Source organism: Apodemus sylvaticus, chromosome 2, assembly GCF_947179515.1.
Source record: "Apodemus sylvaticus chromosome 2, mApoSyl1.1, whole genome shotgun sequence".
Classification (NCBI taxonomy): domain Eukaryota; kingdom Metazoa; phylum Chordata; class Mammalia; order Rodentia; family Muridae; genus Apodemus; species Apodemus sylvaticus.
In genome coordinates, this window is record NC_067473.1 from 152,597,494 (window position 1) to 152,616,430 (window position 18,937).

General features: G+C 44.0%; 1 protein-coding gene across 4 annotated transcripts in view; it reads left to right on the forward strand.

Moving 5' to 3' along the window:
* LOC127679133 (chromatin remodeling regulator CECR2) overlaps positions 1-14,513 on the forward strand; it is a 98,656-nt gene extending 84,143 nt beyond the window's left edge. For 2 of the 4 annotated variants that reach the window (XM_052174747.1, XM_052174750.1), the window contains 9 exons: positions 1,124-1,161; positions 1,247-1,338; positions 1,971-2,097; positions 2,877-3,265; positions 4,529-4,654; positions 4,775-5,603; positions 7,897-9,313; positions 12,059-12,170; positions 13,115-14,513. In XM_052174747.1, coding sequence (XP_052030707.1) covers positions 1,124-1,161; positions 1,247-1,338; positions 1,971-2,097; positions 2,877-3,265; positions 4,529-4,654; positions 4,775-5,603; positions 7,897-9,313; positions 12,059-12,170; positions 13,115-13,120 — 3,136 coding nt within the window. In that variant the 3' untranslated portion in view covers positions 13,121-14,513. The remainder of the gene's footprint in view (positions 1-1,123; positions 1,162-1,246; positions 1,339-1,970; positions 2,098-2,876; positions 3,266-4,528; positions 4,655-4,774; positions 5,604-7,896; positions 9,314-12,058; positions 12,171-13,114) is intronic. The other 2 variants (XM_052174748.1, XM_052174749.1) reach the window with 2 other exon arrangements.
* Positions 14,514-18,937: the final 4,424 nt, after the last annotated feature.

Genomic DNA, 18,937 nt, shown 5'->3' on the forward strand with positions numbered 1-18,937 from the left:
TGTCCCGGAACTCACTCTGTAGACCAGGCTGGCCTTGAACTCCTTGAGATCCACCTGCCTCTGCCTCCCAGGTGTGTACCACCACCACTTGGTTGACTTCTTCATTTTAATGGTAAGAAAGCATAACAAGTGTTAGTGGTCGGCCTTAAAACCAGACCTGACTCAAATGTAGCATATACATATATACCATTTAAGTGAATCTCTTTCCTCCTTTCCATTCTTAGTATCCTGCAGGCACAGGAAAAGATGGTTCTTATTATTCAAACATTTCAGTGCCTCCAGAATTTACTATTAATGGGAACGTCTTTCTTGAAAGTGTGTAGAATATTTTATATTTGCTTGTTTGGTAGTGCTAGGTATCAAATCCCTAATACTGTAAGCATGCTTGTTTCCAGTGCTCTAACACTAAGCTACAGCCCAAAGCTATGTTTAAGACTAGAACTTGCCATCTTGCTCCCTCATTTCCTCAGTGCTTTGCCTGATTACAAAGCACCATCATGTTCAGTATGTATTTTACTTTCTAAAATAGTTGCCTTGGTTGTTGCACACAGTTCCAGCAGGCCGTGAAGGTTTGCCAATAGAGCCCTGGAAGGGGAGGCAAGGTTCAAAAAGGAACATGTACGCCTTTTATCTCAACACTGGGCGAACAAAGGCAGGTGGAACTCTTGAGTTCCAGGCCTGCCTGGTCTAGATATTGTATTCCAGCACAACTAGGGCTCATCTGAAAAAAATAAAAACAAAGCAAAACAGTTACTTCAGCCAGGCATGATAATAACCCCATCTCTGTAGAGGCAGAACCTGAAGTTTGAGTCAGCCTAGACTATATAACAATACCCTATCTTCATAAAAATAAGTAAATAAACATGGTTAATATTTTTATAGTATATTAGTAGATATAAAGTCATAATAAAGTTCTGGATGATTAAGCCAGTCCTTCATTATAGATGGAACTCATTGTAGGGAATGTGCTATGGTCACCATCTACCATCTTTACGTTGTTTCCAGTAAGTTGGGGGTCAATGTTTGGACTGACTTAAGGACAGTAAAAAGCACTGCTTGATCTATATTCCAGTCTGTAACCAAGAAAGCCAAGGAAACTAATGTCGTGCTTTATGGTTCACAGCTTTGAACTGGATGATGATTTCACAGCCATGTATAAAGGTTAGTTACCATTCTCAGCTTTGGTGTTCCTGATAACATCTTTTCATAGGAATGTGTCAGTTATAGTATCCTTTTTGGTTTCCAGTTCTAGATGTGGTGAAGGCTCACAAGGATTCCTGGCCCTTCTTGGAACCTGTGGATGAATCTTATGCCCCCAACTATTACCAGATTATTAAGGTACCTTTTAAATTGTAATTAAGCATCTGTATCTTGCTTGGATTTTATATTAGTCATTTTTCCATCATACTGACCAAGTACCAATGGTAGCAGGCAGCACTCTGGTGGTAGAAGCTTGTTTACATCTTGGTGGCCAACTAGAACTTAGGGCTGCAAGTGGCGCACAGTGTAACTCCTAAGGCCCCACCCCCACACTAACCCACTCCTCCAACTAGGCCCAACCTCCTAATGTTCTACAGCCTCATAATGCATGTGTGTGTTGTTAGGTTTGTGACAGGACACCATGTTCTCTTGGCTGATCTGGAACTTACTACGTAAAAAGAGACTGCCTTCAAACTCAGAAAGATTTGCCTGCTTCTGTCTTCTGAGTGGTGGGATTAAAAGTGTGTGGGATTAAATATTCTAGCTATACCAGACTATTGAAAACCTAAAATGTCACAATTGCTCTTCCTCTTAGAAAGTGGAGGCGGCATGCAGTTAGTTGGTTTTAACTAGTTTTGAATCAAGGCTTCATTATCCTGTTGCGGAGACTTGGCTGGAAGTCATTATATGGCACAGTGATCGTCCTCCTGAGTTCCAGTGCTGGGATTAAAGCTACTGTGCCACTTACAGTGTTTTACGTTCCATTTTAGATCCCCATGGATATTTCAAGCATGGAGAAGAAATTAAACGGAGGTTTATATTGTACCAAGGAGGAATTTGTAAATGACATGAAGACCATGTTCAGAAACTGCCGAAAATACAATGGGGACAGTAGTGGTAGGTGGATAAGGGCCTTTTTGCTGGACGTGTGTCTTTTGCACTGTTACAGTGAGGATGAAATGCTCTCTACACATGTGTGTCTGTCTTTTAGACTTCACTCTCTTCTCTTTTGAGATGGAGTCACTGTAGTCCAAGTTTACCTTGGATTTAAAGAAAAAAAGGTGTATATGAGTGAACAGGATGTTGGATCCTCTAGATCAGGAATTATGAATGTCAGCCACCACATGTGTGCTGCGAACTAAGCTCAGGTCCTTTGTAAGAGCAACAATTAACCTCAGGTGTGCCGCCATGGTAGCTTCCTGTTTTGCCCTAGGACTACAGACAAAATATATACTAACAGCCATGGGATCTGTGGTTCTAGTTGCCTACCAGTGTCCCAGGAGCTCTCATTCAGCCTTGAGGACAGAGTCTAACTGGTCTGTGTTGTCCTGGGCCTTTTTACCACAAATAAGATTGAGTCCACCTTGACCTCCTGCCATTGTCTATATATAATATATATAATACTACAGCCTATAAAACAAAGCAAATTCAATTATAGTGCATAACTAGTTTCAGTAACTAAGCCTAAAGAATCAAAATTTCACTAATTTGCGGTAACATACTATAGTTACTATATGTGTCAGCCCTGCAACCTCGAGCATAGTACTTACCAAAACCAGATATTGTTTTTTTTTTTTTTTTTTTTCAGTATATTTTCCAGAAGTAGCTTTCCTTATTATTTTCAATAGTTTTCTTTGGTATCTACCTGGTGGTCAGTCTTCTTGTCTTCCTTCTAGAGTATACCAAGATGTCTGACAATTTAGAGCGGTGCTTCCATCGGGCCATGACAAAACATTTTCCTGGTGAAGATGGAGACACGGATGAAGAATTTTGGATCAGAGAGGATGAAAAACGGGAAAAAAGGAAGAGTCGGGCTGGTCGAGGTAGTGGAAGCCATGTTTGGACACGCTCCAGAGACACCGAAGGGTCCAGCAGGAAACAGCCACCAGTGGAAAATGGAGGAAAGACATTGCCCCCGGCACGCCGAGCTGCCTCCTCAGGAGATGATCAGAGTAGCAGTTCCATACAACTCCCTCCAGAGGTGGGCACATCAAATGGCCAAGGCTTTTCTCGCCCCCTGCACTGTGGTAGGGTGCCTAGCCAGGCACCCCTTTTAAACCAGATGGTAAGAAAAAACTCATGGTAATATCTCCAAGCCACTGCATCTCAGGATAGTCTTCAGATAATCACAGAGTAGTGATCCTCAGTCTTCCTAATGCTACAACTCTATAATACAATTTCTCGTGTATGGTAACTCCCAGCCACGAGGTTATTCTCTTTGCTATTTCATAACTGCAGGAATTCTGCTGTTATGAATCATAATGTAAATTTCTGATTAGGCAATTGGTCCTAGGTAACCCCTTTGAAGTATAACGACCTTTAGTTGAAAACCACTGCCATAGGTGATTTGTTTTGGTTTTGGAGATAGGGTCTCATCTAGCACAAGATGACCTCAGACGTGCTGTGTAGTAGAGGTTTTAGCTAGCCTGGAACTTCTGGTCCTCTTGTCCCTACCTCACAAATGAGACGTTTTTTCTACCTGTATCCTAGTCCCACAATCATCTTCATTTAGACCCTTTTTTCTCTTAGCCTTTTGAATCATGTATTCCCAAAGTGGGCAAACTTCAAATTAGGCCTGATAATAAGGGTTCTTACCAGTATTCCTGGCTGTATTTTGAGGATCACTTTAGTCCAACATGTTTGAGACCAGTCTTGGCCCACATAGAACTCTATCTCATAGAAGAAATGAAGCACAGAAACATACATAGTATATAAAGCTACATATAATATGTTTAAAACATTGAAATTTCATTATAAAGACATGTGAAAACATATGCTTACCTAGCATATATGAAAATCCGTGTTTGATTCCCAGCACAGCATAATAGTGGGTGTGGTGGCTGCCTGTGATCTTAGTTAGCACTTAAGAGATAGAGACAGGCCAGTGGGAGATAAATGCCTTTAAACCCCCGCACTCAGGAAGCAGAGGCGGGACTGTTAACACAGAGAAACTCTGTCTTGAAAAACAGGGAGAGGGAGACATGCAGAAGACAGACAGATGGACAGACTGGTGAACCAGTAGTTCAGGGTTAACCTCAGCTACACAGCAAATTTGAGGCCAGCCTGGCTTCATGAGACCCTATCTCAAACATGTATAAATAAATACTTGGATCTAGAATATCTAAAGAATCTCTCTAATTGTGGTGGAGAAGGTTTTTTGTTTTTTTGAAATGATAATGAGAGCTAGTTTTTTCCCCCCCTGGAGAGAGAAACTGCGTTGATATTGGAGGCTATTCCTGGCCGTGGGGCACACTGATAGCAGTCCTTAGGGAACCTTGTCCTGAGGGCTCTTTGCTCACCCCCTCTCTGCTTTATTCACTGCCTTCAGAGGCCAGCAGCATCAGGAACATTTGGCTCTCTTCAAGGATCAGATCCCACCAACATACATGGCTCCTCTCGAATCCCAGAGGCGCCCCCAGGAGAGCCCTTGCAACACCCACCCTTTGCTCTACAGGTAAGCAGTCTGCAAAGAGACAGCTGGGAAGGTTCTGCAACAACAATTGAGAAATAGCATCTTTCAAGGTTTGTTTTACTATGTGAATTCACATTTGTCTTTTACCTTATCTGTTGTCAGGCTCCAGTTGGAATTAGTAACCATCAGGGATCCCTGCTCAGTGCATCAGAAGAGAAGATGTGTGGGGGGCTAACACACCTTTCCAATATTGGGTCACATGTCCCATCCTTACAGCTTGGGCAGATGAATTGTCCCAGTCAAGACGGAAGCATGTATCCACCAGCTCCATTCCAGGCAGGAGTTATTCCTTCTAGGCATGGTGGGACTCCAGCCCGATCCCCAGACTTTCCTGAAAGCTCTGAAAATCCTCCTGGTCACATTTATCATTCATACAAGTATCTGAATCGAGTACACCCTGCTGTTTGGAATGGGAACCATGGTAGTACAAACCCTGGACGTTTGGGACCAGATGAGAAGCCCCACCTGGGGCCAGGACCCTCCCACCACCCACATACCCTTGGTCATGTGATGAGACAGCCCGTCCCACCAAACCAATGGACTAAACAGTCAAGCTTTCTACCTCAAGGAGTTCCTTCCTCGGGGTATATGCAGCCACCCTGTAAGTCTGCTGGACATCGCTTGCAGCCACCTCCAACTCCAGCACCGAGTCCTCGGTTCAGAGGACCCTCTCCGGCCCTCCGGGGGGGACAAGGAGGGGAATCCATGATGGACAGTCCTGAAATGATTGCCATGCAGCAGCTCTCCTCCCGAGTCTGTCCCCCGGGTGTGCCTTACCACCCCCGCCAGCCCACTCCCCCCCAATTACCTGGTCCCTTCCCACAGGTAGCTCATTCAGCATCAGTATGTGTAACAGCGCCCACGCCTGCATTGGACAACCCTGGGAGTACACAGGAGATCAGTGAAACACCAGAGCCTGAGGATGACCAAGGTAGTTTACAGTGCCTTTTCCCCCCTGACTTTTGTGTGTCAATTCATGAGTAATCTTTTCATACAGAATTATAAAGTGATGTCAAGCCTCCTATAAACAATTCGAGTATAGGATAACTAAAGTCCTTTTAGGTGTAGAGGTATCAAAAACATAATTCATGAATTACACACAGCCCAAAGGCATTGTATTTGTTGTTGTCTCTTTTGTTCTGTTTGTTTGATTTTTAAGGCAGAATGTCTGGCTCTGGCTGTCCTAGGGCTTTATAAAGAAGCAGAGTCACTTCAAACTCCATACGTCTACCTCTGAGATGTGCCCAACACGACCAGCCTCTTTTTTGAAAAGAAATTTTTTTATGTAAATTCATTTTATTAGAACCTGCTTTTCCACAAGCTTTTCCAATATCCTGGGGTTTTATTTGTTTTTAATTTGGGAGGGGGCTTGTGGGGAATCTGAGTACACCTTGTAGAGAGTTAGCTTTGTCTTACCATGTGAGTCTTAGGGACTGTATTCAGAATCTCAGACTTAGCAGCAAGTGCCTTTACCAGAAGAGCCATCTTGATTGGCCTAGTGTGGACTCTTTCATGGTCCCTCATGCCTGCAGCTCCCAGGTGCTGACGTCATAGGCCCTTAGTGCCATGCCCATCCTTTTTGTGGGTTTCTGTGTTGTATTTTGAGTTCAAGGATAATTCTATAGTCTAGAAGAAAAACCACAGAGCAACCTAGCTTTAAAACTAGCTGCTGTCCAAAGGAGGAGAGTGATGGAGCAAAAGAAAAACTCATGTCACTTAAACTGCTATAGAAATTATCAGATATGTGACAAGTAGTAATACTGTGAGGAGGGAAGCTTTAGAGAAGCCTTGAATATAGGGGGTGGAGATATTAAAAGTGTGTTTAGGGAAGAAGAGCCTGCAGTGGTGGATTTCCAGGTGTGTATCTTTAATTTCCTCCACTTGGGAGGCAGAGGCAGGTGGATCTTTACAAACTGAATTCTAGGACAGCTGGATTTATTAAACAGAAACCCTATCTTGGGAAAAAGAAGAAAAAGAAAGATAAAAGAAAAAGTTATACTTTTCTGAATAAATCTGAAAATCTGGCAGACTGATAACCCTACATGGCTGTTGTTCCTAACCCAAGTATCTTTGTTTAAAGTTGAGAAATTGAGGGCACAGGGATTTACTGTTCGATAATGAGAAAGTATTAGTGCTGAGTTTTAGCGTGTACAGAGCAACATCATGCTCTTTATGTAGTTCTGTGTTAGTTATGAGCTTTTGTTGCCATGTGCACATGTATGTGCAGAAGCCTGAAGATGGCAAGAGGGTGTCAGAGCAGAGGTTACAGATTGCTGTGAGCTGCCATCTTGGTACTAGACCTGAATCCAGGTCCTCTGCAAATGCAGTAAGCCCTCTTCACCCTGAGCCGCCTCCAACCTCCCTCAGCATGTCTTCTTTATTGATGTACCTCATAGTGCATTGTGAACACGGGGATCTCAGAAGTGATCACTATGAAATGGTTTCAATGTCTTAATTTCCATCTGTTTTGAGTGCATAATTGTGGAGAACAGTGAATTCTAAAAGTTGAAACAATTTTTTAGTAGTATTGTTTAAAAGCCATAAAGATAAACTTAAAAGAGAAAAATGGACCTGGAGAGATGGCTCAGCAGTTAAGAGCACTGACTGCTCTTCCAGAGGCCCTGAGTTCAATTCCCAGCTACCACATGGTGGCTCACAACCATCTATAATGAGATCTTTTCTGGTGTGTCTGAAGATAGCAACAATGTATTTATATACATTAAATAAATAAGCACTTTTTACAAAAATGAGAGAAATGAATCCCTTTTTATAAGTGTTTGTTCGGAGTCTGATTTTTTTGAATACTTGAACTTTTATGGAAGATGATGAAAATTCCACATGGAATATATACTAGGTCTTGAGTTTAATTTCCCCCCCCAACCCCTTGGAAAACGACCACATTCTCCTCTACATTTCAGATTCCTTTACCTAGAAGTCTTGGACTCTTTCCATATCTTTCTATATGACTGATAACACAGGAGAGATCCAGATTTTTTATTTTTTGATATCTTAGACTTGTGCAGTGTTATGCCTACAAAAGAGATTATAGATCCCCAAATGATTATACATTTCAGAGACTCACTGTGTCACACAGTATCTAGCTGAGGTTTGTGTCAGTCTTCACCCAATTCATGTGGCTGCTTGCCAAGTTTTTTCCATTACTCTGTCCTTTGGTGTTGTCATTTCAGCTACCAAGTTACTGTTGTTTTGTGCTCCCTCCCTAGCAGAGCCTTTGCCTGGACTTAAAGAGAAAGCGGCAAGCATTTGTTCTTCCGAGGGGGTGTACCTCAAACAGCTACCTCAACCAGCACCTCCCTTGCAAGCCAGCAGTACTAGGCAAAGCTCACCACATGAAAGAGAAACAGAGGACTCCCAACTCAAAAGCGATGCTTCAGACTCTGCAGACACTTATAAAGCATCGAAGAACAAGAATACCTGGCCTTTGGACAATAGCTACAGCAGCCCATCTGTGCAAGGCTGTTTGAGAGACCTCTCCGTGGTGGCAGAGAGAGGGAATCTACCTGAAAATGGGGTTGTTGGTGAAGCATCTCCCTGTAGATCAGAGGGGAAGAGCCTTGATGGTAGTGGTTCAGAAAAGCCACTTTGCCCCAGGGGTAAAACATTGCAAGAAACCATGCCATGTACAGGACAGAATGCAACTACACCTCCTTGTACAGATCCCAATTTGATGGCAGGCACCGTGAACCAGTTTTCTCCCTTATACATGCCTGGCATAGAATACTCTAACTCAGCTACACAGTACCCTATGAGCCCAAGTTTGCAAGGCTTGGGCTCTATGATGGGAGGGAAGTCCCCAGGATCACAGCCTCAGTCCTTTTCTCCCAGGGGTTTCCAGGCTAACGGTCCCCACCCTAGTCTCTTTCCCCGGTACCGTCCCCAGCAGGGAATGAGATATTCCTACCAGCCGCCTTCTCAGCCTTCCTACCACCCCTATCAGCGGACTCCTTACTATACATGCCCACAGGGATTTTCTGATTGGCAGAGATCGGTCCCTTCCCAGAGAAGCCCAAGTGGACCCCCAGGGAGTCAGCCTCCACACTCCCTCTTCCCAGATAAGAATGCCATGTCTAGTCTGCAAAGTTGTGAGACACTAAATACTGCCTTAACCTCTTCAACTCAAATGGATGCAGTGGCTGCTAAAGTTGTTCCACCTGATGGGCACAATTCTGGTCCTGAAGAAGAAAAGATGGATGAGTCTGTGGAGAGGCCAGAGAGTCCCAAAGAATTTCTAGATCTTGACAACCATAATGCAGCTACCAAGCGGCAGAGCTCACTGTCAACCAATGACTATCTTTATGGGACTCCACCACCATCTCTGAGTTCAGGAATGGCTTTCGGGTCATCTCCGTTCCCACCCCACAGTGTGATGCTGCAGACAGGGTCTTCATACACTCCTCAGCGATCAGCCAGTCATTTCCAGCCCAGGGCATACCCATCCCCTGTGCCTGCCCATCCATCTCCCCATCCAGTGGCCACCCAGTCCAATGGCCTCTCTCCAGAGGGTCCCCTCTACTGCTGTCAGGAAGAGGGCATAGGTCACTTTCAGACTGCGATGATGGAGCAGACTGGCACTGGAAGCGGATTAAGAGGCTCATTTCAAGAAGTGCACAGACCGCCAGGGTAAGGTTGCATTGGGTTTCTCTCAGAAAATAATAGTGGCTTTAGTAATTGAGATAAATTGATTGTCCAATACCAAGAAACACACATGAATTACAGACTTGATGGGGACTAGCTAACAGTTGTGTCTTTGCCAGTTTCTTCCCCTGATGAAAATGGATCAACATTTGGACTGGTTTTTGTTTGGTGTGGTGTTTTTGTGAATTATTAGTATTTAAATGATTAGATTTTTTTTTTTTTTTTTGTTATTTTAAAAAGATAGAAAAGAGCAGGAAGGTTGTTTGTTTCTGAATCCAGGGCTTACAATGTGACCCCCTGCTAGTCTCAAACTCTGAGGAACAGTTCTGCTTTTGCTTCTTAAGTATTGGGACTTTAAATGTGTACCACCATGCCTGGCCTGTCAGGAAAGAATTGATACTGCACTCTTAACTACAGTGTGAAAGCTCTGGGCAGAGCCTGGTCAGCATTGCTGCCTAGTTGACTTGTTACTGACCACTGTAAAAGAGGGTCTCCTTAGGAAGCCTGTTATTGTGTGGCTGAAGTTGTCTCTATCTCATTCTTCCCTATTGCTGTTTAAAAAAATGTGGATTAAATCAAATGTCCTCATGAGAGTTAGTGGTGATGCTTTAAGAAACCTATTAGGAGCCAGGTGGTGGTAGTTCGGATGGATCTCTGAGTAGCCTGGTCTATACAGAGGTCGTTCAAGGACAACCAGTGCTGTTACAGAGAGATCCTGTCTTTTAAAAAAAATCGAAAGAAAAAACAAATTACAACAAAAAGGAAACATGTTAGGGGTGGGAAGATAAGCCTGGCTAGGGATTCAAACCTATAATTCTAGCACTTAGAAGTCTGAGACAAGGGCTGGAGAGATGGCTCAGCGGGTTTTTTTTTTTTGTTTTTGTTTTTGTTTTTGGATTTGGTTTTTTCGAGACAGGGTTTCTCTGTGTAGCCCTGGCTGTCCTGGAACTCACTCTGTAGACCAGGCTAGCCTCGAACTCAGAAATCTGCCTGCCTCTGCCTCCCAGAGTGCTGGGATTACAGGCATGCCCCACCACCGCCTGGTGGCTCAGTGGTTAAAAGCACCGACTGCTCTTCTGAAGGTCCTGAGTTCAAATCCCAGTAGCCACATGGTGGTTCACAACCATCCATGATGAGATCTGATGCCCTCTTCTGGAGTGTCTGAAGACAGCTACAGTGTACTTTCATATAATAATAAATCTTTCTAAAAAAAAAAGTCTGAGACAAGGTCAAGAGTTAAAGGTCAGGCAGGCAGATCCCTGAATTTTAGGTCAACCGGGGCTACATAAGTCCTTTTTATTTCTTAAAGGAGAGAAAAGAGTTATAGGTTATCGCTTCATAACATCCAACTGAACTACATATAACTGTCTAGCCAGGCATGGTGGTGCACACCTTTAATCCCAGTGCTCAGGAAGCAGAGGCAGGTGAATCTCTGTGAATTAGAGGCCAAATAGGACAGCCAGGACTCTGTTACACAGAGAGGCGCTGTCTCAGAAAACTGAAAGGGGGGGGTGGATTACAAAGCTTAATCACCATACCATTCCATTTAAAAGGTGGTATGCCCATTGCCACTGTTATCCCGTCGTCTTTTGGGGGGGGGGGGCTGGGGTTTTTTGGGGGTTTTCCCAGACAGGGTTTCTCTGTGTAGCCCTGGCTGTCCTGGAACTCACTCTGTAGACCAGGCTGGCCTCAAACTCAAAAATCCGCCTGCCTCTGCCTCCCAAGTGCTGGGATTACAGGCGTGTGCCACCATTGCCTGGCCCTATCCCATCTTCTTAACACCAGAATCTCTCTACCCACTTTTGACTTTTTCGTGAGTATTTTCCTCTGTTTGAGACAGGATTTTACTGGGTAGCCAGCCGTCTGGTGCCTCAACCTCCCTAATTCTGGGACTCAAAATGTGGGCCACACTTGCTCTCACACATTTTACAGTTTGGCCTATTAGTTTTTGTATTTGCATTTTGAGGCTTTGGGGTGAGGGCATTGGTTTTCTGTTGAGGGTGTTTTGTTTTTGAGCCAAGGCCCTGCTGGCTATTTTGGAATTCAGTAATGTAGGCCACAATGACCTCTGAACTCACAGAGATCCGCCTGCCTCTGCCTCCCGATTGCTAGGGTAAAAGGCCTTTGCCACCATGCCTTCCTTTTTCTGTTTGATTAGTTGGGTTTTTTTTGTTTTTTTGTTCTTTTGTTTTTTCCTTTCCGGGAGCCACTGGACCTTACATTGCAGCAATATAAGTGCCTCAGTATGAGTCACCTAAGCATCAGGACACTGCCCTTCAACAGTCTCAGTGGAAAATCGTGGTAGCCACTACTATGTCCTTAAATCCCCTCTGTGTCCCTAGAATGTCTTTCAGAGATTTTTTTTTTCTTTTGATTTATTTCTACTCCAGAATCTAAGGCTTAGGTATTTTTTTTTTCATTTGGTTGTGATGTCAATTTAGTGTCTGTGTACAAGTCTTTTGTACCTTTTTACTTGTTTCTCAGTTCAGGCCAGTTTTCCAGGGAAAGTTTTCCCAGTGCAGGTTTTGTTCTTTGGCCCTTTGATTATACTGTGACATGTTTAGGTGTTTGCCGTATCATCCCAATAGGCATGTTATGACATTCTGTCCCAGTATTGATGTTTCTAAATTTTCCAGCTTCTAAATTTACAGCAGTGTCTTCATGATTGAAGTATCTGCTTTCTTAGTAATTACTCATTAACTCTTAAATGTGTCTTTCTTCTGGCTGTAGATTGCAAATGCATCCAATCCAGTCACAGTCCTTATTCCCAAAGACCCCGGCACCTGCAGCATCACCAGAACAGTTGCCACCACATGAGACCCCAACACTTCCTCTGGATCAGGTAAGAATTACTAAAAACTAGAGTAGCTCCTAATACTTGAAAGGTGTAAGCAATAAATACAGGTTGGGTATCTTGGGCCCATGGGGTACTCAGGTCTCCGGTTTTTAGCTATTGGGATATTAGCATAGACTTTACAAGTTAATAGACTCAATTCGAAAACTGAGCCCAAAATGCTGCAGAATGTGACTTTTTTATTGTTACATCTAGGCTTTCAAAGTTTTGGATTCTCTAGACAGTGATACTCATCTACTGGCACATCCCAGAACTTGTGTGCAAGGCCAGCCAGGGCTCTGGTTGGTGACTGTGGGAGAGTTTTGGATTTCACTGGGGAATGGTAGTGTACGCCTTTAATCCCAGCCCTGAAGAGCCAGAGGCAGGCTTTTCTTTTTTGTTGGTTTTTTTGTTTTGTTTGGTTTGGTTTGGTTTTTGGATTTGGTTTTTTTGGAAACAGGGTTTCTCTGTATAGCCTTGACTGTCCTGGAACTCACTCTGTAGACCAGACTGGCCTCGAACTCAGAAATCCACCTGCCTCTGCCTCCCAGAGTGCTGAGATTACAGGCGTGTGCCTCCACCGCCAGGCGTGAAACAGTACAGATACCGAGCAATGGCCCCATAGGACACGGGTACACAAGAAACATCTGATAAGTAAGTAGGCAGGATCTCAATGTGATCTAAGCCACTTTAAATTAACTATGTGACTCTAAACCTCTGGCCCTCTTGCTCCATCTTCCAAGTGCTAGGTTTGCAGATATGTTACAACTGCACTGGGCATTCTTCTGTTTCTTTCCAGCTAGGACTGGGAGCTGGGTAGAAATTAGAGCTGCAAGACTCAGACTAGTCTCTGAATGTAAACTATTGTCCCCACAAGCCACAAGGTTTTTGACATACTCAATTATTCTTAGGCTAGGCAACTTGGTGTAATTTAAAATATTTTGTATTTCCAGAGCTAGTCCAGGGAGGAACAAAGCCCCAAGGAAATGGACAGCTGCATGCGAAGGCAGAAGGCAGGCCTGGAGGATTTGAAGGAATGACTGTTGTGCACCTCTGTCCTGTCATCCTGTTCCACCTCTTCACTGTGAATCAAGCCATCCTCAGAGCTGAACTGCATAGGCCTTAGGTGCACGCTCTTTAGATGACTGACAGGCCTGTGGCTGGGATCATCTGCACAGCTGACAGACTTAACAAGAGCAAGTGTACCTGGAGTTCTTGCTGGCTTCTCCAAATCCCAAGACTCTTGTTCAGGGAAAATCACTTTAAACTTGGGTGGAGGGTCCACGTAAGGCTGGAGTGGTGCTTTTACACTTTCATGAGCAGCTCATCTCAGGTATATATTTGGGGAAGGGACTACTTGTAGTATTAATGTTTTTGGAGCTGGGTCCAGTTTACAGAAGTTTCATGTTGCCTTTTTTAATTATTTTTATTTTTTTGTGGTGAATGTATTGTATATAGGGTGGGACAAGTCAGGTGGGCACATGGAGAAGTTGGGAGTCCTTCCCAGCTGTGGCCAGCACCCTGTACTAGAGCAGTCTGTCTCTGTACAGTCAGGTTACACTGAATGCTTGTGGAGCTTGGAAGAGACCCAGAAGATTGCAGCTTATATATGTCACCAGCTTGTTTTCCTGGGAGCCTCCCTTCCAGCTGGCCTCAGAGACTACTTGTCCTCCTCAGCGTTCATTTCTCAGCTGGTTGGACGGTGCTGTCATGTGGCTTACTGGGTGTTGCAGCCAGAGGACAGGCTGCCCTCACTCTGGTGGCCTAAGTTCTAGACTTGGAAAAGCATGTCCCTTTCCGCTTTTCCACCAGCTCTACCAGATAGTTGTAAGCCAGGAATTTGGACTCTCTAGAGTGTTTTACTTATTAGAAGATAAAGTGGCTTCTTCACGGGCCTGTCAGGCCTGTGATCTAGAAGGCATCACACAACGCTTTCTAGCACAAATCACGTTTTGTGAAAGTGACTACTCAGGTTTGTTATGTATGTTAGTCTCAATAAAGAAATTGCACAGGATTGAATAAGGAAAGTATATCCTATAGATTTAACTTTGAAATTAGGACTATTTCAGTATGTGTAGTTTTTAACCAGTTTATGTGAATCATAGTAGATTCAGTCATGTTGATTTAAGGTAGCTGTCAAGGGCTAGTTCTTGGGAATTATTTGTTGTGTCTGTGATAGGAAACAATTTTACAGTATTAAATTACGTTGCTATGGATTTAGAAGTGAATTACACTGGATTCTCCCTGTTTAGCCTTCTGTATTTTATTTTAGCTGAGATGTCACCAAAGTTAGGATCTATGTTTAAATTTTTGAATATCCCACACAGAATAAACCAAGGGAAATTCCCTGGAGTTCTACGTCTTTGTAAAGGAATATGATTTTAAGCATGCTTTGGGGTAATAGAGATCTCCATAAACTACTAATCTGCCCTAGTATAGGTGTGGGGACGGAGTCAGTATAGATTTCTTTGCAGTTCCAGTGTCCTCAGGAAAGGCAGACTTGTCTGCCAGATGTGTGAGGATTGCAGGGAAAACAATTGGACACATCCAAGCTATAGAAATAATTGGACCCGAGGGCACCTGCTCTCTGGATGGAAGTGGCTGCTTACCAACCCGCTGGTGTTGCTGAGGACCCAGCGTGTCTCCCAGGCATGGCACACACAAACGGAGTTTTCTCTCCTGTTTGAGTTTGCAAGTCAGCTGAATCAGAAGCCAGACATCTCTGCAATCCAGTTTAGAAGAGCAGCGAAGTCAGAATTGTGCTGTTGGGCTGTGTAACCCAACTTAACTACTGCAGTTTTTGTGTCCACCACGGTTAGTGGAGGCCTGAAAATCTGACCAGGACTGCTGCAGCCACCAGGCCTCTGTCTCAAGGTGCTAAAGCTGGAGGTTACTAAGCTGCTTCCACCTCTCATCTCGCCCCCTTTACCTGTCCTAAGGAAATGCTGTGAACAATACCAGGGAGAGAGTGATTGATGAGTTCCTTTATCTCTTCTTGGTTTATGGAAGAAATCAAATAGGAAATTGAACTACTGAATTAAGTTCTAACACTGTAAGAAGGTCCTGTTGTGTCCTGTGTATAAATTTGGTGGTGCCTTACAGGATTGAGTACTTCCTCTCCTGGTCTGGCCCCAACTTGTATTGGTCTTGGAAGTGCTGGGTTTCCTGGTGCAGCCAGAACACAATGCTGAGCCTCTGTGCTCGGACCCTCACCCACTCAAATGCAGACAAGACCATTGGTTTCTACCTTTCTGCTTCCAGCACTTCTTACCAGGTATTTTACACAGATGCAATATTTTAAAAGCAGATGCAAATAATTGCGTTTGCAGTCTTCTTCAGTAGGGAAATGGTGGTTATGGAAGATGGAATACTTAGAAAGTAGTATATAAGGGTGTCTTAAAGGATTTACCATTAGGCTAGGACCTGCACCCATTGGTCACTCTGACCTGGCTAGTATGCTGACTCTCGGTGGTCCCCAGGAAGACATAGTTGTGCATAATTGGAAGCACTCTTTGATTTAGTGTGAGACTTAGTTTTATCAGATTTAGTCATAAGTTAGAACCCTTAGGGCTTAAAAGAAAAAAAGAATCAGAAAGCAAAATGGAGCCTTTTAGAAGGCTTATGAGTGTGTCTTTCTCCCCCAACCCCAGCCCCACTGTGAAATATTTTTCTTTAAAGAGAAAAAAAAATAGCAGGAGCTGTTAGCTAAAATTTCTCATCTTAGAAGAATGTGAATAGGATAGACTGCGGGACTCTTGTTCATGTAACTTTCCACCCTATCACTTAAAAATAAAAGTACAGCCACTCTGCTTCCTGAGCCAGATTGGTTTTGGGTCACCTAATAGGGCATCTATCTAAGCCTGTGAACTGCTCTTCAGGTCACACTGAGCCTAGGCCCCTGGGCCAGCTGCGCTCAAAGGGTAAACCTCATACTAGTCCATACGTTAAGCTATATGGAAAACTTTTAAGACCTGTGGTCTTCTCCCCTCAGCTCAGTCAGATCTCAACTTTAAACGTCAATTACTCTCACCTGTCTTGACTGGCCATTTGATGTTATTGTTCAGTGGCATTTGTTTGCTGGCTGGCTGTTCTCTGTGTTAACTTGTCCAGCATATAAGGTGTAAGGTGTGCATGTGGAATGTACTCTCAGACACACAAACGTCCCCGTGGAGTTCTCACCAGGTTTGCCACCAACATGAAGTCTTACCACTTGGTGAGAGTTTTTGTTTTAATCAATGTTTAAATCTATAAATGATAAACTGACCTAATTGGAGGCGGGGCAGGGGCTGAAGATGTAGTTCTGTAGTAGGGCACTTGCCTGGCCCGTACAGGTTCAAATAAGGCAGGTCTGGGGAAATGGGCCTGTAATCCCAATGCTTTCAAGGCTGGGCCTGGAGGATCACAAGTTCAATCTTGCCTGAGCAACTTAGTAGGATGTCGACTCCAAAGTAAAAAGAGGGTGGGGTATAGCTCAGTGGTAGAGTGATTGTACAGCCGACTTGTGAAGCAGGCCCTAGTTTCAATCCTTGGTTACCACCATCATCACCCCATCACTCAAAAAACAAACAAATTTGAAATTCCCCGGGAAGGCTTAATTTGGAGTCAGTGTCAGGTGCCCTCATTTGATCTTGTAGGATCTTTACAGGTCCCTCCTTGGCCTCCTTCCATCCTTAACCCTGTGGTGCCGGTCCCTTCACAACAGTGTTCAATCTGGAGGGTTTCTGGAATGTGGGCAACTCTTGTCAACAGTTGCAGCAAAGACACTTGGCATTTGGGTGGAACATGCAGACATTCCCCCTTCCCCGATGTGAATTCACAGCACTGCTTTAGTTCAAATGTGAGCCCTGCATGGTGGCATAGGCCTTTAATTCCAGCAGGCAGAGGCAGAAAGATCTCTGAGTTCAAGGACTGCTTGGTCTAGCTTCAGGCCAAAGCTTAAGTAGTGAGACCCCATTAAAATAGGAAACAAAGCCCAAGAATGCACGACAAATGTGCTTGATACTTGCTGGTGAAAGGCACTGACTACCTTTTTCTGTTTGAGCCTTAGGAGCCTGCGAAGACTTTCCCTTTGATGGGGTGTATTCCGATCACAGTAGGCTGACACAAACTTAGCCTTGGTGCTAAGCTCTGGATCCTTCTCTGTCAGTCTTGATTTAAACATATTCTCTAGGTGAGGTAGGACAAGCAGCTTGGCCTAAGTAAGTAGAGCTCACTCCATCCTCCCCCTTGGGGTTCAGTGGGGACAGCTGTATGGATATTGAATAATTATTGATGTGCTGCCTCCCTCCACCTCATTCTCTTTGGCCCCTTCATTTCTCTAGGCAGGGGATACTTCTCTCATTTGACTTGTGAACAGCTTCTCGGGGCCCTAGCCCCAAATTGCCAGTCTGCACACAGCATATGACATTGGACATTGGTCTCTTGCTATGGAAGTGGATGCCCTATGAACTGTCCTGGCCAGTATCGGAAAGGGGGAATGGTATTTATTTTTATAGTGTATATATTTTGTCATGGTCTGCTGGTTCCCTGCTGTTTTCACTGAGAGGGACAATTACCTCAATAGTTAGTTTGATACTGTGTGTTGGATTTTTTGAAAGAACTTTTTAAAAAGCCTTTTTGATCTTTGGAGATGTGTGGATTTATTTCCATATGAACTGGTTACCTTGTATAAAGTATATTGTTAAATTAGTGAGGCTTTGTGTGCCTGGTGTGTGTTCATGTGTCACTTGTATCATCAGGTCAGACTCCTGTGTCAACAGTGCCCACCACCTAAAAGGACTCCTCTTCATATCACTTGGATACCAAGGATCTTCACAGGGGTGCAGTCTTAACTATGGCCAGGGCAAACCCCATCCCAGTTAGTCTGTGGTACCCACCTCCTCATCCCTTATTCTCATCCCAGCTAGAGTGCTTGGCTGGTTGCAGGTATCTTCTTCCCAAAGGTGATGGTCATGTTTGGCATTGGCTGCTCTCCTTGCAGAGCTTTTGGTGAGCAGTCCTTGACAGGGACCATAGATACCTGCATCCTGCAGTCATCCAAGTTAGAAGGATCCAGAAGAGGGAGCTGCAAGCCCTGGGAAGCTTGGGCTAACCCAACTGTTTTTAGTTCTAGTTCCCAGGAAGCATTTTGATTTAAGCAGGTAGGTTCTTTTAATCAACTGTAGTCTTAGACCAAACCACCTATCTGCTTTTATTCTTATCACACTCTTTAAGTATGCCTCATTCCATAATAATTCAACCATACACGTGCCTACCACAATCCCTGAACTCGGAGAATGCAGGACAGTTAGTAGCTTGTTGTCAGCTAATGCAACAGGACTTGTCTCCTCACCTTCACATGGGTTCTGGGGCTCAAATTCAGATTGGTGGGCTCCATCTCTCCAGCCCAAGGCCTCTTCAAAACAGGCAAAAGTAAAATAACAGTCCTGAAGACCTTTACACGAGGAAAAAGGGCATTTCTTCTATAAAACATGCTGTATCACTTTTCTTTCTAATGTGGTGATTTTAGGTCTATGTAGTTTCTGGAACAAAGTAGACTTTAGGATGAACAAACTCTGTTAATAAACCTAGGTCTGCATTCTGTGGGTCACATTACTCTCTCTTGGTGGTTTCTGTTTGCCTGAAGTGGGATGGCAAGGCATTGGCTCCCAGCCCCATGTGCTAACGTCTCAGAAACCCAGCCCAGCCACCTAAGTTCTTAAGTATCCTGACAGCTGCTTCCTTGTACACACTACTGTCCCTTAAAAAATAGAAACTTAGATATTCTCCACACAAAA